At 47.6% G+C, this 22,096-nt stretch overlaps 1 protein-coding gene across 6 annotated transcripts in view; it reads right to left on the bottom strand.

Moving 5' to 3' along the window:
- The window catches only part of PPP1R12A (protein phosphatase 1 regulatory subunit 12A), a 1,183,401-nt gene that overhangs the window by 324,225 nt on the left and 837,080 nt on the right, over positions 1–22,096 (bottom strand). For all 6 annotated transcript variants that reach the window (XM_085652988.1, XM_085652990.1, XM_085652986.1 and 3 more), the window contains one exon: positions 6,985–7,170. In XM_085652988.1, the coding sequence (XP_085509114.1) occupies positions 6,985–7,170 (186 nt within the window). The remainder of the gene's footprint in view (positions 1–6,984; positions 7,171–22,096) is intronic.

Below are 22,096 nucleotides of genomic sequence, written 5' to 3'. Positions count from 1 at the left end.
TAATGAGTCTTCCGGTGGAGATGGCCTGGAAGGATAAAGGCTATCTTGTGGGACATCGGGGATATCTGGGTTATTGTAGTCGTCCCATGGGTCTGGGGATCCTGTAGGGGTGGGGTCTTGGGGCACATCCCCTATATCGTGATATGGGTCCCCCTGATCATCATCGTCTGGAGACGGGGTCGGAGAGCGATGAGGTGGGGGTGGAGAGGGCGGAGGGGGGTGAGGTGGGGAAGGTATTCTGAAAGGAGAGGTAGCAGAGTCCTTCCTCTTTGGAGGTGGAGGCGGAGCTGGTTTGTCCAAATGTCTCTTTTTGGAAGAGTGCGCCAAATGTCCAGTTTTTGGATCCTTGGTGAGTCTTTTGGAAGGGATCCAGGGTAAATAGTTCCTGTGAAAGTGTTTGGTCCGTCGGCGTCGAAGACGTGGGGGCCGATGTCTTTTTAGGCTTTTCCGTGCTAGTGTGCTTAGCACCGGATTTGGGAACCTCCGATTTCTTGGTCGGCGCCGAGATGGACTTCGGCTTGGAAGTGTCGGTGCCGAGGGCCTTATGGGGTTTGGTCGGTACCGAAGATGCGTCGGTACGGAAGAGCTGGGTTTCGACCCCGAAGGCTTTGGTGCGGAGCTCGGTTTCGAGATAGAGGTCGGTTTCTTTTTTGGTGCCGAAGTGTGTTTCTCGGCACCGCTGGTAGGCTGGCTCGAGCCCGAGCCGCCGGAATGCTTACTTGGCTTCTTCGCCGGGCCCGAAGGTGGGGTGTGTGAAGCAGTATCTCTGGTCTTGCTTAGGCCTGGAGGCGAAGGCGTGACCGAAGCCTTTTTGGGTTTTGGCGTGGGTGTGGTGGGGGGGGGGTATAGTACTCACGACCCTCTGCGCTGGAGTGATGTCTTCCACATCGGATTCGTCGGCCTCGGAAGCACTGACAAGGTCGTCTTCGGTGCGCTGCTGCCCCGGATCTTCGATGTCGTCTCCGAAGATATCGACTGGAACGGAGGTCGAGGAGTGTGCCATGTTCCTTCTGGCTCTTCGGTCTCGAATAGTCTTTTTCGATCGGAAAGACTTACAGGCCGGTCAGTCTCGAGACTCGTGTTCAGGGGTGAGGCAGAGGTTGCATACCTCCTAAAGATCGGTGTGGGGGAATTTGGACCCACATCGAGGGCACTTCTTGAATGGAGTTCTTTCCATCAGCCAGGACCGGAGCTTGGGTAGGCCCGAAGGCCGCCGTCGACGACCGGAACCGAAGATTTGTCAATGAGAAGGTGCGTTGATTGAGGAGATAGCGATCAAAACAATACCGCGATTTGAGGTGAGGATTCCGCTTCAATCGTTGAACTGGAAAATCTTCGGTACCGGAGCGGGAAGATTACATCCGAGCCCGATGGCGGAAAAAACCAATCTGAGGATGGAGCCGAAGCCCATGCGCAATACGATCCAAAGGAGGAGTCACCGACCTCGTGACTTCCAAAGACTTTCCAAGAGGAAAAACAAACTCCAAACATCCGGGCCCAACACCAGATGGCGATCTATGCAAAAGTGTGTAATCTGCAGCTCATATGCCTCGAACAAAGCGCTACCGAAGGTAAGTAACTTGTTCTTCTGATGGATACATCTGCCTGTGGATTCCTCACCTTATGAATAGAATCCCACAGCAGTACCTCGCCCGGAGGTGGGTGTCCACCCTTCTATACCAAAAAGTCGTGCAAAACAGAGCACGCAAAATGGCCATCCCTCCTCACTTCGGAATCTAAGCAGTAATGCTTCGCGAAAGTGTGGAGGGAGGCCCAAGTTGCGGCCTTACAGATGTCCAAAACAGGAACACCTCTAGACAATGCAGAAGTAGAAGATTTAGACCTGGTGGAATGAGCTCGAATACCTACAGGAGGCTCCTTACCACCCAGGGAGTAGCATTTCTTGATGCACAAGAAGATCCATCGTGACAAAGTGCGCTTGTGCACCGCCTTGCCCTTCATACGACCAGCATATCCAACAAAGAGCTGGTCATCCTGACGGAAGTCCTTTGTTCTGTCCAAATAGAAGCTAACTGCCCTCTTTGGATCTAAACGATGAAGTCTCTCCTCCTCCTTGGAAGGGTGAGGGGGAGGATAGAAAGTAGGAAGGGCAATGGTCTGACCTAGGTGGAAGGGAGTCACCACCTTAGGAAGAAAAGCAGCCCTGGTCCTAAATACCATCCTTTCAGCATATATGGTCAGAAAAGCCTGGAGTTCACTCACCCTCCTGGCCTAGGGGATAGCTACCAGGAAGACCGTTTTAAAAGTTAAACGTCTTAAGGACAACTATGCATCGGTTCGAATGACGAACCCATTAAAAAGGTTAACACCAAATTCAAGTCCCACTGGGGCACAATAAAAGGAGTGGGAGGAAACATGTTTGTCAGCTCCTTAATAAATCTTAAGACTTTAGGAGACTTAAATAAAGAAGGCTGATCAGGTAAACACAAAAATGCCGACAAATACCCTTTTACAGTGGCCACAGCAAAACCCTGCTGGGCCAAATGAAGAGAAAAACAAATAACATCAGATAGATGAGCTTTTAAGGGATCAATAGATTACTCTCCGCACCACTTAACAAATTTATACCACCTGTATGAATGGACAGACTTGGTGGAGCTGATAATATAACATCCACCAAGTCAGGCGGGAGAGAAAAAGAATTCAGGTTGCCCCTTTCAATCTCCAGGCATGAAGGTGCAGGCTCTGAAGGTGGGGGTGTAGAACTTGCTCCTCCATCTGAGAGAGGAGGTCTGTCCTGAGAGGGAGACGGAGGCGGAGGGTGTGACGAGAGGTGAAGAAGGTCCGTGTACCACACCCTTCTTAGCCAATCTGGGGCGATCAATATAACTTGGGCCCGGTCTTGGCGAATCTTCCTCAGAACCCGAGGAATCAAGGGTATGGGAGAAAACGCGTAAAGGAGTTGCGAGCTCCAACTCAACTGAAACGCGTCCCCCAACGCTCCCTGCGTTGGAAACTGGAGACTGCAGAATGACAGGCAGTGAGCCTTTTCGAAAGTGGCAAACAGGTCTACCCGAGGAGTGCCTCACGTCCGGAACATGTGCTGGACTACCTCTGGATGAAGCCCCCACTCGTGGTCGGCGGAGAACTGCTGACTGAGACTGTCCGCACGCACGTTCAGCATCAGAGTTGCAAACCCTCTCTGCAGAGACGGTATGACCCTACTCCTCCCTGCTTGTTGACATACCACATCGCAGCAGTGTTGTCCGTCAGGACTTGAACCCACTGACCGCGAAGGGAAGGGAGAAAAGTCTTGAGCGCCAAACGCAATTCCAAAAGGTTGATGTGAAACAACCTTTCTTCTGGAGACCAAAGAGCCTTGATCTCCAGATCCCCAAGATGTGCTCCCCATCCTAGGGTAGAGGCATCCGTTATCACTGTGGCCACGGATGGAGGAAGATGGAAAGGCTTTCCTTGAGACAGATTGCCCTCCACGCTCCACCAAGACAGATCCGCTGTAGCTTCTCTGGAGATCCTCACAGACCCTGAGATCTCCGTTTTGCTGATACCACTGCCTGCGGAGACACCACTGGAGCGCCCTCATGTGCCAGCGTGCATGGTTGACCAACAGGATACAGGAAGCGTATAGACCTACAGGCGAAGGACCTTCAGAACTGGAACAACCGCTCCATTGTAAAACAAGGGAATCATTTCCTGTATGTCGATAATCCTTTGAGGTGGAGGGAAAGCTCGACACACAGTGGTATCCAGCACCGCCCCTATTAACAGGTTGCGCTGTGAGGGCACCAGGTGAGACTTGAGTACATTTATTGAAAAACACAATTTGTACAACAGCTGGGTTGTTACCTGCAGATGACGACACACCATCTCTGGAGACTCTGCCTTCAGAAGCCAGTCGTCCAGGTATGGGCAAACCGGAATCCCCAACCTTCTGAGATTTGCTGCCACCACTGCCATCACCTTGGTGAAGACTCGAAGTGCAGTAGTAAGACCAACCGGAAGGACCGCAAACTGGTAATGTTGCGACCCAACCGTGAAACGGAGATGCTTACTGTGCGACTTCAGGATTGGGATGTGGAAATACGCATCCTGCAAGTCGATGGACACCATCCAGTCCTCTTGTTGCAGCGCCTGAAGAACCTGCGCTAGAGTGAGCATCTTGAACCTCTCCTGCTTGAGAAATAGATTCAAGATTCTGACGTCCAGGATAGGACGTAGCCTGCCATCCTTCTCGGGAATCCGGAAATACCGAGAGTAGCATCCCTGACCCCTTTCCTGCTCCGGAACCACCTCTAGCGCACCTTTTTGTAATAGGGTGAGACCTTCCTTCTGAAGGAGAAGCAAATGATCCTCTGTGCAAAACCCTTGGCAAGGAGGGTAAGGTGGAGGGAATTCCCTGAAGGGAAGGGCATACCCATTTTCCACAAGATCTAGGCCCATTTTCCACAAGATCTAGGACCCAAAGGTCCAAAGTTATTAACCTCCAGTCTTTAAGAAAATGGGTAGGCCGACCTCCCACAGGACCCACATGATCCAGGATTGCAGATCTAGGGCTGCTTTCCTGCATTACAGGGGGCGGGGGAGGTAGAGGAAAAGGAGGAGGAGGAAGAGGGATGTCGTTCAGCTACACGAAGGCGACCTCTGCCTTTACCTCTGTAGGATTTATACAGAGGGTTTTGTTGCTGAGGCTGACGGGAACGAAAGGAAGACTTTCCAAAACCACGGTACCTTCTATAACCATACCCTCTTGACTGAGACTGCAAACCCAGAGATTTTGCAATGGCATTACTGTGTTTAAATCTCTGCAAGTCCAAGTCCGCTTTCTCCCCGAAGAGCTTAGAACCATCAAAAGGGAGGTCCAAAAGGGCAGCTTGCACATCAGGTGAGAATCCTGACGATCTTAACCAAGCATTCCTCCTAGTGGCAACAGACTAACCCTTGCCACTGAATCTGCAGTGTCCAGACCCAACTGGATTACTTGTCGAGCAGCAGCCTGGGAGTTCATCAAAACTCAAGTTGTTCCGATCCTCTTCAGACAGCTTAGGGAGAATCTGCTTAGCAGAGTCCATGAGGGCATGGATATATCTGCCCAAAAGACAAGTTGCATTTGTGGACTTTAATGCCATACTGGCAGAAGAAAATACTTTCTTTGCCGATTGCTCAAGCTTTTTTGAATCTCTATCAGCCGGTGCTTGAGGGAACGAGCCAACCGACTGCTTCGAACAAGAAGCTTGAACTACCAGACTTTGAGGAGACGGGTGGGAAGAAAGGAAATCAGGGTCCCCTGGTGCCGGCCTATATCTCCTGGAAACAGATACCACAGGAGAAGAAAGAAGAGTACTCCAGACTTCCAATATCATCTCCGTCAGAGTATCATTGAATGGTAAAAGAGGTTCCACCGCAGAAGGAGAATGAAGCACCTCTGTTAAAAGGTTAGGCTTATATTCAGCCATAGGAAGCTGTAGGTCCAACAGTTCAGCTGCCTTCTTGATATCAACATAAGGAGCTACATCCTTCGAAGGAGAAGCCTTCTGTAAAGCAAAGACACCTTCCGAAGAGACATCCAAACCACTTGCTTCACACAAATCTTCCAATAAGTCCCCACTCATAAATTTCTCCTTCCTCTATGTCACCAGCCCGATATTGTTCCTCCTCAAACGCATCCTCGGCTGCGACGTCAGCGGCGCTATCCGCGGCGTCGACGGATCCAGCAACGGCGTCGAAGTAGGCTCTGTGACAGGGACCCGCGTCGAACGAACCCTGGAAGAGGGGACACCGGACAGAGCCGGAGAGTGCTGAAGCGGCGTTGACACCCTCGGCGCCGGATACTGCCATGACGGCGCCATCGGCATAAAGGGGACCGGAGGATAATGCTGAGGCACGCCCAAATTAAATGCCAAAGGGCCCATGGGACCCGAAGGTGCTCCAGAGGGGCATGGGGCTCTGGTAAAAAATACCATAGGTGCATTCATGAAATGCGACGTATCCGATCCCGGCACCGGGAACGAAGGAAACTGCGCCGGTTCGACTTCCTTACGTCGAGTCTCTGGAGTCGGATCCACTGGAGTAACAGGTGGAGCCACAGGAGCAGCAGGAAACTCTTCCTCTACCGGATTCGAATCCCCACACGAAGCCGGAGAATCAACCGGTGCCGGAGACTGCACAGGAGAACCCAAGACAGGAGACTGGTCTGGAGAAGCCTGTGGAGACTCAGAGCGTGAAAGAGAAATAACTTCCTTGGTACGACGTCGAGGAGCAGGAGAAGGCGACTTCGAAGCTCGAGACTTGGACGATCGAGGTCGAGACCCAGGTCTCTTCTTCTTGTGCCTTCTCTTGGATCCATACGAAGTCGACGACCTCAACTTCGATCTCTTACGACCTCTTTTCTCCTTTCTCACGTTGGACCGTGGACATGTAGAGTTTGGCCTCTCTCTCCTTCAGCACCTTAGGGTTCATTTTTCTACAGGATGAACAAACTTTGACGTCATGATCGCTAGAGAGGCACCAGAGACAGTCATCTTGTGGGTCAGTAATGGACATGTGACCTCCGCATTCCTTGCAGGGCTTGAAACCCGACTTCCTAGGAACAGACATAGTCGACACAATAACAAATAAAGTCTTGAAACAAAGTAGCAGTTGAAAGACAGGAGAGTCCCAGAAAATCAGTTAGCTTGTAGCGCGGAAAAAAAGGAACTGACGTCATCACGCCGACGTGGTCTTCTTATGGCTCCGGTGACGTCATGCGGAGCCGTGTGCGGAGCCATGACGCTGTGACGACCTCGTTGGCGCAGAGAGCTACGAAAAGTTTCCGGAATGCTGGCGCAGAAGGGCTATTAATAAGGTGAGGAATCCACAGACAGATGTATCCATCAGAAATTAACATGACTTTGGAGCATCCCTTTCGAAGAATCATCACTGAGAACAAGTGTGATTAGAGATGAAACTAAACAAATGTTCATAAACATCACAACAGAACAAAGCTGAATTAAATCATAAAAGTACCTCATCTGTTCTTGAATATCTCTGCCTAAAATCATCCTCTCTTGATTCAGATTCTTTTCTGTCATCGTGCTTTTCCTTATCTTGCTTTTCTTCCTTCTCTTTTTCTTCATTTTCTTGCTCTCTTGTTCTAGGTCGACTCCTTCCAATAGTCTTTTCAGCTTCCTGAATATCAGTCAATGTGACTCCCTGATGAGAAAAAAAACAGGACATTTTATCTACAGAATCTGTCCATGCTTTCTCCAACATTATATTTTGACAGACTGGCTGCCTCCAGCAGCCAAAAGTAAGATAATCAAACAATATTTAAAATGTACTATTATGTAGGAAAACAGCGTTCTCTATTTATTAACAGCCTTTTGATGCACATTACTTTGTTCAAAATTCAAAATGCGCAAGACACAGGTTAATGTGAATAGCAATCTAAATTAATGAATGTTCTTACCAATAAAACGTAATAAATATTAGGATTTCGTTTTCAATATATGATACACCGACTGATGTATAATTTTTCTAACCAACATACAAATAAAAACAGTAACATCAGCTGGGTACATACATCGTTCGCTGTATACAAAACATGCCCACAGGCCTCAAGGGTACAGAGGTACTTCCACACAAAGGAAGGGGGAAGGGATACGTCCTCCCGAGTAATATCCACAGTCAATAAGTATCCAACCCAAAACTTGGAACTAAAGTATAATGTGTAGGCACAGTTCTCAATCCGAGGGATGAGTTGCTTCTACCACTATTTGGAGCAATACCTCTTTATAAAGTAACCCTCACACACTCTATTAGTGTCATGCTTCATCATCGGGTTCACCCTGGCTCCTAAAGGCCAGGGTGGGCTCAACCGTATTTCAGGGAGCATACATGTACATCCTTCACCCAATGTCTCCATTGTATAACACTACACACTATATTCATAACAGTTCTAGCTGGAGTAACTCTACCACGCACAAGATACCTTCTCAAATGTATCAGGGGAACCTTAGTCTTGTAACCCACCCTTTCTGTTTCTTTACAGGACAGGAGGGTCCTACACCATCTCTGAAATGCCATAAACAGCTCAGCCAGCCCTCTTTGAGCTATGCCTCATTGGACCATTGCAAATGATATGATCAACAATTACTTGCTGTATCTTGAAAGTTCCATATCATCCCAAATTCTCAATAGAGACAATCCTTGGAGGCAGTACTAGTGTGGTATCTGCCACCTAGTTCTGCAGTCTGGTCACTTAACCACACAAGCCCTTAATCTTGGGTATCACAAGTGTCAATGATTAAACACACTCTCCTAGACACAGGCTTTCATGCCTATGGTATCACTGAATGTCTTACTGGGAGGGCAGAGGATGGCAGGTGGCAATGCTATAACAGGTCTGAGTACTTAAAATGGATCTTTTTTAAGCAAACGATCGAACACTTCCATACCAAAGAAAATCACAACTCTTCTTCTAAAGCCTGTAAATATGAGGATTTGCATTAAAAAACACCTGGGTGATTGTGAGTTTTAAAATAATTATCAATATAACATACAAAATCAGTACACGTTAGGTCTAAACTTCCCCACACCCCTTATTTTACCTCAGTCCAATGGTTGTGCACCTTTCTTGTGCACAGATCCTTCTTCTGCATTGTTCTGCTGTCATCCACACCCAACTAGATGCTCAGAGAGAAGGCCCCAACTCTGCATCATATCTTCAAACAGTCCATGTCCTTGCACCCCCAAAATACTCTGACGTCCAAGTAAAATGATAGGGTGTGAAAAGTGATGGAGTCACGTCTAGTTGACAGACCCCTGGTAGCAACGGCACAAGGTCTTCAATAGTTGAGGGGTGTAACTAATACTTTGACCACAGTGTTGATTTGCTGTGTATGGTGAGGCTTCCATGGCTCTCCAGGTTCTAACATGTAGGTCCACCTGCATCAACCGGAGGTAACTGAGGGGCACAGTCCTCACATAGGTTTAATCGGAAAATAGGAACACCATTTCTTCTATTGTGACACTACTCTATTTTCCATGGATTTTACCCATTTTGGTTGTTACAGTTGGTTTTCTGTTCCAACTGCTCTCCAATTCCATTTTCGCAATTAGTACAGCTCTTACACGTGATGGAATGAAAGAATGCCGCTCTGGCACATTTTTTGTTCTGTAAAGGCCAACCTGCAATTTGAAGCCATTCCTCTCAACCCATTTTCCACACTTTCTCCAGTATGATTGACCTCTCGCACCATAATAAGAGGCCCACCACAAATGCTCTTAGAAAACACTTGGTGCCTAACCAATACGAGGCCATCCCTGTGTGTGATCAGTCGAGTTCACAATCTTATGTTCGTTTAAAAGTTTTTTTGTTTTTTTTAGAACTATTTCAGGATGATCTTAAGCAGCTTTTCTTTGTTCCTCCTCCTACTCCATGAATGTGCAACTAAAGTATTTTTCCTACTGTTTCTCAACTTTTACCACATCAAATGTTTGCCGATTCTCTTAGCATTAAGATGGTTTTTGCCTTCACAGGTCTTTATTTTTTTCTATGCGATTTACAGTCTGCTCCTAGGTCCACTTGAGTTTTCTTTAGGCTGTCTGGATCGCTTTGATATTCACTGTTGCCTATACAAAGCTTGTCGCAAAAGCCAAGGTTCTCTAAATAAATCATGCAATGTAGCTTCTCTCAACAGGTATTCCTTCTTTGCAAGTTTTATACCTCCTCAAACTAGAGTCATTTGCAGCAGTAACGTTTGGCATCCTGGTGTCTTCGTGAATAAGTCAGTTTTAGGAAGAAGGTTGCTGTTGAGCATGGCCAAAACATAAAACATCTGCTCAATGTCTCCGGCAAGCTCTCATTCTTGACTACTGCAAATGTCGATCATACCGAAATGAAATGCCACATTCAAAAAAATATTCACCAGATCCAGAAAAAGAAAGCCATTTTGTCTAAATGCCAAATGGTTATGAAATAAAGATTACCTACACAATTAATAAAGAAGCGGTCTACTAAACACATGAAATTATTAATTACCTTTATCGTCTTCGTTTCAACTGCAATCAAAGACAACTTTAGGACTTGGTAAACATCCTACATCAATTCCAACACGTTTCAGAGAAAACTATTATTGAAAAAATATATATATGTACACTTATTTTGCACCTGCATTGAACACAACGTACTGCCAATGGTTCACGGCTCTGACATTTAGCGTAAACAGGTGATCACAAAATGACAGATAATGATAGAAAATCTAGGCTGTCAGTTCATGGTAAAATTACAGCAGGCTGAACACAGCCCACAGGTTAGTGTAGAGCCTTTCAAATCTTGGAAACGTGAATAAGGAAATCATGGTATCCCTTTCTAAACCCCTGCCATGTAAGACAAAAAGCAACAGCTGAGGGCAAACACACAGGAACGTATCTGCTCATTCTATTCACGAACTTAGCTACATCTTTCCCATCAGCAACAGCTTGGGAAAGTATGGTTTGGGCCTTCTCCAGAACCATGGGCAGCACCTGCACAACCGAATCCCATAGAGCATGGGCTTAACACCCTAAAAGGCACGCATTATTCATTGAGAGCAGTGCCAGGCTGGTGGAAGAAAACTTATTGCCTAAGGCGTCTAGCCTCTTGGATTCCGTATTGAGTGAGGCAGTAGGGATTGTGCCAGGATTTACACAGGATCTAGGGTCTTGGACTACCAAGCTCTCCAGGGTAAGGTGTTGAGTGTGGAAATCGGGGTCCCTTTGGGCAGGCCAGTGATGGCAGGCAATCGTCCTGTTCACAGGAGATCTTATGCCAGGCTTGGACCAAGTCCCAAGCAGAACGTCTGTAAGGGCTTCATTAAGTGGAAGAAGTGTTTCGGAGGGGGTCACGCCTAACTGAAGCACCTCAGTCATTAAGGGTAGGCTAAGGTCCAAGCCCTCGGCAGCCCTGCTCACCTCCATTGCAAACAATTCTTCTGTAGCCACAGCAGGGAGAGAAAGCAAGCCACTATCTATAGAAGAGTGTAGAACTGGCCTCTGCCAATGCCTCACACCAGTCCATGTTGGTATTAAAGGCTGGTATTCTTCAGGGTTCTCCCAATCCTCCCCCCGTCCTGGCCCATAGGAACAGGGCTCCTGCTTGGAAGGCTCGATTCCAGTCAGCGCTGGAGTCAACATCACCCCTCTGGCTCGGTGTTGGAGTCAGGAATCAGAATAGGGATGGCACCGCCAGAGGGCGCAGGTGGTGCCAGGGGTATCGTCATCAGGACCGGAACCGAGGAGGGTCAAGGTGTATCGACCAGCACCGGTCTGGCCCCTCCTAAACCCGCTGGCGCACTGGCAGGAACAGGCCACACAAATATTAGGCACATAGCTCAAAAAATTCTTGAAATTAAGCAAGCAGGGGTCACTCGGCTCCAGAAACTCTGGGAGGAGAGGAGCCAGCCCAGGTGCAAGCTCAACCGTGGAGCCCGGCCTCAAATGATGACGCTCCCTTGTCTCATGTGAGGACCGCAACAGACCGGGTGAAGTCTATGACCTCTTTGACTTCTTGCTTTTCATCTTTTTTGTAGGACTTACCAGAGTGGGCTGACTACTTCGAATGCAAAGAGGATCTTGGATTCCACGACTGATCCTGGGACCTTCCTTTCGGCCGGGATGAAGACTGTTGAGGTTTCGCACATCGAGCAGTAAGGAGTTTGAGGGACCGCTCCCTCAACACCTTTGGGCTGAATGGCCAAGCAATCGACACAGGTCTTCGTGTCGTGGTTGCAGTCCAGGCACCAGAGGCAAACAAATTGCGGGTCTATCACCGAGAGCTGATAAGGCACCACAGGACTTGAAGCCAGCCTTCCTAGTGGTCATCCCTGCCACATCTAGAGAAGAACTCTCAAAAAAACTTCTGCAAAACCTGAAAGCTCAGTCAAACATTGACTGGGTGAAGCACTCTGTATCTGCGCTAACTGGAGTGGAAAGTAAAGAACGGACATCAGCAGAAGCTGCAAGGCCTCACCTACCGGCGCACAGGGATACTGATCACGGAAAAATTCCAGATCCTATCTGGCGCCTGGGGATTATTTGAAGGTAAGGAATCTGCAACTAGAAGTCTCTAGCAGAGGTTCTTGTTGGTATATAAAAAATGTAATCTGCCAAACACGGAACTGGGATATGGCTGGTAGAGAGAATTATGCATAAGCATTATTACTTCAACATTATTTTTTGTGTCACAGGGAGCCATCAAAATTTCGTCAGAGCTGATTTTACTGAAACTTATTTCCTTAAGGTAGCAATCAAGTTCTGGCCATTTAGTCCACCAGGATTTTTTTTTTGTTACAAATAATAAACCATTCGGAAAAAAAAAATGATTGTGAGGGAGTCTCACTACCGGACTCTCTGTCACTGTAAAATCACAGTAATTGATCTGAGCGTGTTTACCACCAATGCCATCCCTCTAAGAGCAGGCAGCTGCGGTGCAGCAAGGGTAAGAGGCAAAACAATTATTATACAAGTGCATACGTGTGAGATTACAGTTTTATTCAGTCCAGTTGTATTCAGTCCAGTATTTGCGCCTAGGGAGACTGGTGTGGCAGTGACTCTGCAAGGGCTGGTGCTGACCTGGGGTAGGCCTTCTAATATTAGCTCACATTGATAGTTGGGTCTGTAGAGCTTACTGGAAAATCTGTATTGCTTTGGCTGCATAATACATACAGGCAACATTTACCCCAACTAGCAGTTTCATTTCACTTACACATCCACAGTCCAGCAAGGTGTCAAAGTGGAGTAAAACATGCACACCAAGTTTGAATTTGCAATTCCTAACACACTACTTCCACATCTTATAGGACTTCAAGAACTGTCATTTCTCTGGCTCAGCTCATAATCGGATTCCAGGCTTTTGTCCCCCTTACTGGGCAAGTGAATTACTATGCTACCCAGCAGATTGAGCACAGGCCTCCACACAAAAAAGGTGTGATTGACCAAGTTCCTGGGAGAGAAAAGGGGTGTGGGGGAAATATGTATCTGAATATTATTCTGTCACACTGCTCCTGGGCTGGGCCAGCCCAGGTCACTAGAACAAAAGGGGAGGAGCCAGAACTCTGGAGCAAACGCAGAAGGGACTCGCCTTTTAAGCGTTGGTTGGAATGCGTCAGGCAGTGATGTCAACTAGGGGCTGATCTAATGCACTCAAGAGGAACTCTTTCAGGAGAAAACTTGAAGTCGCCATGATGGATTGTCCCAATGGTGTACAGGACGGTTGGAACAGGGGTTGGGGGATGCTGTAGTATCCTAAAATACCCTGCCAATAGAAAGAATTGTGAAGACCCTGGACCTGGGAAGCGACCACAACGAATGCCCAGCTAGATAAAGGGGCCACTTTCTGCACTACAATTATGGACTAAGGACTTTGTCACAAGCTAGCTCCGCCAGGACTAGGATAGGTCTCTCTGGGGGCAGTTTATGTTGCTTGGACTCCACTGTTCCCCACCCCGATAGGTGCTCTGCAAGACAGCCAGGAGGCTATAAGAACAAGGGAAGTGCAGGCAGGAGAATACTCTGCTGGTTGGCTGTCGAGGGGCTGCGCAAGATGCCCACACTATTAGAAGAGGAGCACCAGGAGACAGGCAGAGGAGAAGGCTGATGCAGGGAGTCAGGGAATCCAACTTCTGAAAAAATGCACCTCTTTAGCGGCTAGAGCAGCTAGACATGGCCACCAGGAGAACAGTGACACAAAGATGGAGAAAATACATCCCAACAGGGGCCAAAAATATGCAGAAAGCGAAAACAAGTGTATGACGCTCCACTGAGATTCCTCATATTACCCCTGGGGCGAGCCAGGCCCCAGGTCATCTTTATTTTATTTGACCCTTTTGGGGAGGGGGCGTGTATTACGCATTTTGAATTTGTCCTTCCGCAGGAAGAAAGAGAGGTCAACGATCTAAAATAGTACAAGTCCATTTTCAGCACAAGAAAATAACTAAAGTAGCATCCTGTTCCATTTCCGTGGCTGAAACTCTCAATGGCTGCACTCACCAAGACAGCTTAAACTGTTGACAGCAAAATGGACAAGTGGTCACTAAAGAGTGGCACAGAAGTAGGTGAAGAGACGGGGGTTGGAAAGGAATAGCAGGGCTTAGCCCTGTTGAACTATTTGCAGGACTCAAACTAAAGCAGCATGGAGGCTGCTGCAGGAGGTACACAAGAGTAGGATGCTGACTGTCCCTGAGGTTTGGTCGAGATCAGACTTCAACGTATTACCTATCTTCCCACATCTTGACCATCGTTCACGGTCTGCACCAAGCCGGCATGCTATTCCTCTGGACAAAATCTCTACAACAGAGTCCCTTGATGTGTGGGAATGCCTACACAACAAACAGCTGGTGTTTACGGAAGGGCGAAGCTAGTTTAAGAGAACACTAGTTTCCTGAATACCTTAAAAGTCTCTGGCTCCTTATCTGGAGGGGTCGTAGGAAAAGGTTTGGCGTTATCCTGTCAGTTAAATTATGAACCACCAGGCTCTCCAGAGTACAGTGGTGCTTCAATAACGCAGCTTCTCCTGGTGCAGGTCTGAGGCATTGTGTTACCTGCCTATTTACAGAAGGGCATGAACAAGATTTAGCCCAGGTGTCTATAAGGATGTCAGTCAGGACTACGTTGAATAGCAGCAAGGGCTCAGGCGAGTTTTGCTCAAGCTGTACAACTTCAGTGAGATCATTGGCTTTTACCTCAACAGACAGCAACAGTAAGTCCAGGACTTTAGCTGCCCATCTGATGACCACGGCAAATTACACAGCCTCTTCTATTGAGAGGCCAGAGGGAGAACCCATCTCAGTGTTAGGGGAAGTGCCTAATCCACTAGCCTCTTGTAGGGCCAAATAGAAATTTCTGTTGTCATATTGTGGGGGGAAATTCATTCCCATCTGCATCATCACCAAAGGCTGAGTGGTTTTGGTCAGAATACAACTCCCCAAAAGAAAGTTGGAGCTCTGAACAGTGGCTCTAGCAAGGTGTTCTTTTCTTTTAGTGAGAATCAACAGGGGCAGGTTGCTGCTTGATTCGACCTCAGTTTAGGATGAGACGGGAACTGGACTTCCTACAGTGTTCAGCAACGTAGAGTTTGGCTTCGCGATCCCAAGTCACCTTGTTGTGCATAAGGGCACACTGCTCAAGTCTTGGCATTGTGACTAGAACCCAGCACCAGAGATATACATGGTGTGGGTCTGTCAAAGACATCTGTTTGCAAGGTTTACCCTGTAGTTTAAGGAGGACACATGTTCCCTTGCACACTGGATATATTTTTTAGCACGAAAAGAAAACAATCAACTGAGGAGAAAAAGTTAGGTGCTAGCTCTGGATCTGCTAATGAAGGTGCGGAAATAAAGGAACTGAGTCCAGCATGCTTTTATGTGGCTTCTGCTGTCCAATAAAGGGTGTATCTGGTTTGAGGCAGAGTCGCACAATGCCACATACCAGCATGCAGGCCCTTTGCTAAAAAAAATCTTCCAGATCCAGTCTGGCATGTGGGTGAATTTTAGAGGTGAGGAATTTGTGGTTAGAAGTATCCATCAGAAGTAGATTCTGAGATTGCTCTTCTATACTCCCAGCACCTTCAGGGCTATGCACTAAACAGTAACCAAGGTAAAAAAGTTTCTCGATCGATCAATGAATCGAAAGATAGAAGGGTATTTCCAGTTCTTGGAAATTGTCTATTTTTCAAGAAGTAATACCAGGTTAGTGAATGTGCACTCCTGTTGGACATTCGTCGGACCCAAATGAAGTCCTAGCAAACACAGGTTGGGTGACAAGTCTGTTGCATTTATTTGGGCAGAAATTCTACACGATATATGGATGTAAAAGGGCTGGAAACTCCATACAGAGGTCACCAGCTTCATCAACACATTTCGTCCACAACCCTGAAGTCATTATAAACATCTTGCGCAGTTGGGCAGGAAGGTGTGGTGGTTGACTGGTATAGGTATATTGCAAGGTACCTTCGCATTTTGTTCTTCCTTTTAATCAGTGAACTCTATACCCAACGTATTTCAAGCACTGGCAATGAACAAGGTTTCATACTACAATGTGAGATTTGTTCAATACAAAAGCATAACTGCTCTCCCACCAGTATCCAGGTCCAGTAATGTCAGCACTACACAATGAGAGGCGGACAGTGGTGAAGGCCTGCCATGGAGTGCAAATCAGTAGGCTGGATTTTTAATCCAGCCGAGAGCACAGATGTTAAAGGGTATACATATGGAGAGGTGGGTGCATGGAAGTATGGCACCAGTGAGAGGCACAGGGTCCCTTCCCACTTGTGCGTCCTTTGGGAACTGGGAGCAAGTGGTGCGAAACTGAAGGTGGCAGAAGCTAGAGGTAAAAAGTGTAAACTATGTGCACAAAGTGCTACCAAATGAGTATCAACAGTAACAATCAGAAGAGTCAACAGGGCCCTAAAGAAGGGTCCTTTGTAAGGGGGCCTCGTCTGCCATGCTGGGCATCCATCGGCAGCAGCAAAACAATGTTCACATACACGGGGGGGGGGGAGGGGCCCAATTTGTCTCAGTTCAATCAAAAGCAAGAGATTAATTTAATATCCTCACTTGTATCCATAATGGACACAATATTAAATAAATACAACTACATGGGGTCTGGGTATAAGGATATACAATATTACTCACAGACCAATTTAGAGCTCTATCAAAATATATGTACAAAAGTAGGAGAAGAGGAGTACCAATTTTTGAATAAAATTAGTTTACTATATTTTGGGTAAACCAACAATCAAATAGCACACAACTCCCTCACCACAGGATCCCTTAAATATTACTCCTCCGGGATCTCCACATAGAGACCCAGGTGCGTATGGTGGGGGGATGATGACACTTATGGCGCACCACAATCACCAGGCCCCTGGCTGGATCTCGACATGGACCCCCCCCCCCCCCTCCACAGGATCCAGATCTATACACCCTGCCAAACCCTCCCTCTCAGGAAGATGTTTTGTTTGAGATGTTTTAAACCACATACAGAGCTTCTCAATCTGCTTAAATATTTGATGCGTCACGCAGATGATATCTTTAGGGATCTTAATATCACTCTTAGGGTAGATAAAAAAAACATAGGACCGCACCATCTTACCCAATTTTTAATTGAGGCCAGCTTCCACCCAACTATCTAGTTGTCTCAAATGCATATGAACAGTCCAATTTACAGGTTACATCGGACGCACCACCTCCTGATAGGGATTCTAAATTTATTGATGCATCGGGCAAACTTGTTGCTTCAAAGTCTGTTAATCATTTGTGGATTGTTAACACACAAGGGCTATTGGCTAGATACGATAGAACTCACTGGGGCGAAATGGAGGAACTGCTCCAATATTCCCCAGAGGCACAAAAGAAGAAAGGGCATGAACAAGTTTCATAAAGGAAGTTAATTTCCAATTCTTCCTTCAGATGCGCATTGGCCTCAGCAGATCCTGCCGCCAGAGGCATTAAAACTAGTGTGCTCCTATGCAGGCATGTCTCTGGATTTAAACAAGAAGTCCAGCAGGCTTTCTTGATGTCCTCTTGATAAAGGGCACCTCTTCGCCCCACAGGTAGATTAGACTTTAGAAAAAATGAAAAAGGAGGTGAGGCTACCAAATCCATGGGGTCACTTCAAACACCTGCTCCTCGTAGGGCCTTTCATCGCTTCTCCTATAGAGCAGGTTCCAAAGCGACATCTACAGATACCTCTGCATCCCCCTACAGATCACAAACTCACACCTCTCCATCTAGAGGGTATTTCAGAGGCGACTATAGAGGTAACCACTTCAAAGGTTGGGGCAAAGGTACACCAACCCGTAATGCCCCATACAGTATCAAACAGTGACTAACGTCTCCTTCCCCCAATCATACTGCACCTTTTTGGGGACAATTGCAGCAGTTTCTTTCCACTTGGTAGTCGATAACATCTGACCCGTGGGTGATGGACATTATCCAACATGGTTATTGCCTGGAGCTCCTCACCACTCCTTCCAATATTCCACCTCACACCCACATACTCTCTGGAGCGTAAACAACTAGTAAAACAAGAAGGGCAAGCTGTCATACTCAGAGGAGCGATAGAGCCAGTTCCATTACAACCTGAAGTGTCAGGGGTATACTCCCCTTACTGTCATATTCACAAACAGGTTGGCTTCCTGCAGACTATTTTAGATCTACTGCCTCTAAATCACTACATACTATCAGAACACTTCCATATGGTCTCACTTCAACAGGGGCTTCTACTCCTACAGCAAGGCAAATTCATGTCAACACTAAACTTAAAGGGCGCTTACTTTCACATCCCCATTCACCCAGCACATCGCAAATACCTATGGTTTGTGATAGCAGGAAAACACCATCAAATCAACGTCCTTCCATTCGGAGTAGTCACTGCACCCAAAGTGTTCACCAAATGCTTAGCAGTGCATCTACGCAGAAAAAACATTCATGTATTTCTGTATCTAGCCGACTGGCTTATCAAAGCCGGTACACACTTTGTCTCATCAACACACTCCGATTACCATAAACCTCATACACCAATTGGGATTCATTATCAATGTCCAAAAGTCCTATTTTTAACCTTCACAGCTGCAGCCACATTTAGGGGTTTTACCCTAACACTCAATTAGGTTTAGCCTATCCAAATTCAGTCAGATTTAAACATTTTCAGACACTACTACCAAAATGTATAGTCAATCAATACTTGATAGTCAAAATTTTCATACATCTTTTGGAAATGATGCCTCATGCAAGACTGAGCATGCGTTCCTCTATAAGAATGTTTAGAACAACCAGCAGTGAACTCAGTCACAGGGTCGACTGGATGATCTAGTGTTGGTAGACAGCCACACTTTACTCTCTGCAGGGGCTAAACACACAAAACATGTTCAAAGGGTGGCCTTTTATCGACCCTATTCCATAAATTCCTTCTTGTGCTAACCATCATGGCTGACCAGACGTGAATCCGATCAGCTCCTCGCTAGGCCTGTACAAATCAGTGGTTTTGAGCGATCTAAATGCCCCAATTTCGCCGTGGAAGCTCGCACAGCTCCGGTGACTTGAAGGACGGTGAGCGACCGGCGGTTAAAACCCCCGGGACGACCCACGGCGTCGGAGAGAGCTCACACCCTGGGCTCAGGGGAAACATCATGGCGGCAGCCGCTCCGGTGCTCGTGAGGAACCTGCGACGCTTCGTACCATCAAGTTAGCTACCGTTGCTAGGAAAACTGGGGCTGTGGTCGGAGGCCACTGCAGATCTGGGGGACTGGGAGCTGGCACCGAATATTGAACAAATTACTGATTAGCTGTTATGCATCTGCAAGGACATCCGCGAACTGCGATCGCGCCTGCCTGCTCACCCACCTGCACAGCTGAGCCGGACTCTGAGGGCTCCAGAAGTAGGGGAGATCCCCCCTGGATGGGGAGTACAGATGTCGAGGAGCGGCAGGTGCCCCCCCCCCCCCCATCCCCCCCCATTGTCTGCAGTCCCGGAGCGCGCCTTCCCTGCCTGACCTCAACATGGCGGCCACCGGGTGCTGACTGGAAACGAGTGAATGCAGCGCCAGCAAGATGCGTCGAGCCCCATACTTTCACCCCAGTACAGAGATCTGGGCCTAAATCAATCGTTTTTTGGCTCACCATGCCGTTTCTGTTTGAACCCAGCCATATGCAAATCAGTCTTGACCCTGTGCCTCATGGGTACAGTCCAGCCCGAGCTGCCAAGCCAGGTCCAAAGCCCTAAGTGGGATGGGTATGCCCAGACGTGGGTCCCTTGCTCACTGTGCCACTGGATTCAAGCTAGCTTGGTTGAAGGGTGACACACCCTGAAACCGGTCCCAGGATGCTTGTTTCCGGTCCAGGGAGGACCTGGCCAGGCAGTTCGGTCTGGACTGTTCCCATGGGGCACAGGGTCAAGACTGATTTGCATATGGCTGGGTCCAAACTGGGGTGGCTTAGTGGGCAAAAGAACGATGGATTTAACCCAGATCTTTTGACTGGGGGAGAATGTTTGCATTGTCAGCATTCCGTCCATCATTTATTTGCTGTAACACTTTTTTACCCTAAGATGGCCGCTCTCCACCTCCAGGCTCCTGCTCCATAGAGATCCAAGGGGGATGGCCTCAAACACCCTTTCAGAAAAGTGAGAGCTCCGAGGGGGGCCCTGACATCAGCCCCATGTACCAACCACTGAGAGAGCTGAGCAACATGGCTGATGCTCGGTGGAGCTGTTTGACAGCTATTGAGGAGATTGGCCCTGGTTTCCCCCTCGACCGTCACCTACCCAGCTGGACATTGGGCACAGTTCCTCCTCGTCTCCCCGCTATGACTCCCTCCTACGAATTCTCTCAACATTGTTTTTGTGTACTGTACCTTACTATGCTCTTGTAACTGATTTAACTTTTAACGCAACAATCCTAAATGTAAAGCGCTCTGATACCCTCTTGGGTCAAGTTTGCGCATTATAAAACTTTATAAATAAAAAATAAAAATCCTCTGCCCAGTCGTTTTACAGTACAAATTACCTCCCCTACCTAAATGTCATAACTCTGGAATTATACACACAAAGGTAACAAGAGGAAATTTAGAGCGGTCCCAATGGATTCTCCCAACAAACCTATAACACCATACACTGGGATATAGCGGGTGAAGATGGTATTTGTTTCTGATGCTGTGCATGTGGTCGATGCTCATGGTATTGTTCCCAAGAAGATTTATGTCAACAGGATGGGAGCGCTGACCCACATGTGGCATGCTTCATCAATGGGTAGCTGGTGTGCATCAGTAGACCAATGGCTCATATAGACCTCAGAGCAGGGATGGTGTGTCAATACTTTTCACAAAATTCATAGTACAGCAAAATGGTGGAATTGTTTTTTTAGAATGCCAATGTCTTGTCTATTGTTTGAGATCAAATCCTAAGGACCTAGTGTTCAAAGTGGCATGTTAATGTTTAAATTTAATAATAAGTCTTCTACCTCATGGTTAAAAATCAGTTTGCTTAATAGAGAAAACGTATGTGCCCTTAGAGTATCAATTTTTCAGGTTGGGCCTTTATACATCTAGTCCCATGTCTTAACTATTTTATTTATTTATTTATCAGACTTATAAAGCGCCTGGTTACACTAAACAGTGTGTCCCCGCGCTACGGCGGGAGCCGCTAAGGCAGGCTACAGAACCCTATCCAGGAGGAAATAAATGAGTCTTCAGCTTCTTCCTAAACACGCCCTCTGAGGGCTCTAGACGAAGACTCACTGGAAGTTTGTTCCAGAGTTGGGCCGCCAGAAAGCGGAAGGAGCGGCCACCCATCCTGGCTCTATTTACAGCCGGAACACAAACCAACCCCCTCCCCTCAGACGGCGAGTTGGAACATAAGGAGTAAGGAGGTTCAATAAGTAGACAGGCGTAGTTCCATGAATAATGCGGTGGCACACACACAACGCCTTGAACCAGACTCGTTCCTGAATCGGTAACCAGTGGAGGGAGGCAAGAGCCGGTTTGGAGGGAGCTCTCCTAGAGCGCATCAGAACCAGGCGAGCTGCTGCGTTCTGCACGCATTGGAGTCTCTGCATACACCTCCCTGTAACACCCAGATAAAGGATATTCCCATAATCGGGGCGAGATGTCACGAGGGCGTGGACTAAGGTCTTCCTGGCTGCAATAGGCAACATATCCAGTGTTTTTCGGAGTCCCTCAAGAACTCCGAAGCAGACACCCGCAACCCGTCTGGTATGGTATTCAAAGGAAAGGTTAGAGTCCATCCAAACCCCCAGGTTTTTAGCCTGGGCACAGGGGTGGGGCCCAGGTTCTGCGGCCACCATGCAGACGACCACACAGATGGTGCTGTTCCCACCACCAGCACCTCGGTCTTATCCCCATTAAGTTTCAGACAGTTTTTGTCCATCCAAGAAGCTAATTCTTGCAGACATGCCACAAAATTGGGAGCTGCCGACTGCTGATCCTGAGCCAAGGACACCACCAGCTGGGTATCATCGGCTTAGGATACGACTCTGATCCCAAAACCATCAGCGATCTCCGCTAAGGGCGCCACATACAGGTTAAACAAGGTCGGGCTCAAAATTGAGCCCTGGGGAACCCCCTGCTGCAATCCCATGACCCTA

The sequence above is a fragment of the Triturus cristatus genome, chromosome 4_1 (genome assembly GCF_964204655.1).
Source record: "Triturus cristatus chromosome 4_1, aTriCri1.1, whole genome shotgun sequence".
In the NCBI taxonomy this organism is placed as follows: Eukaryota; Metazoa; Chordata; class Amphibia; order Caudata; family Salamandridae; genus Triturus; species Triturus cristatus.
This window is presented reverse-complemented; position numbering and strand designations above follow the sequence as displayed.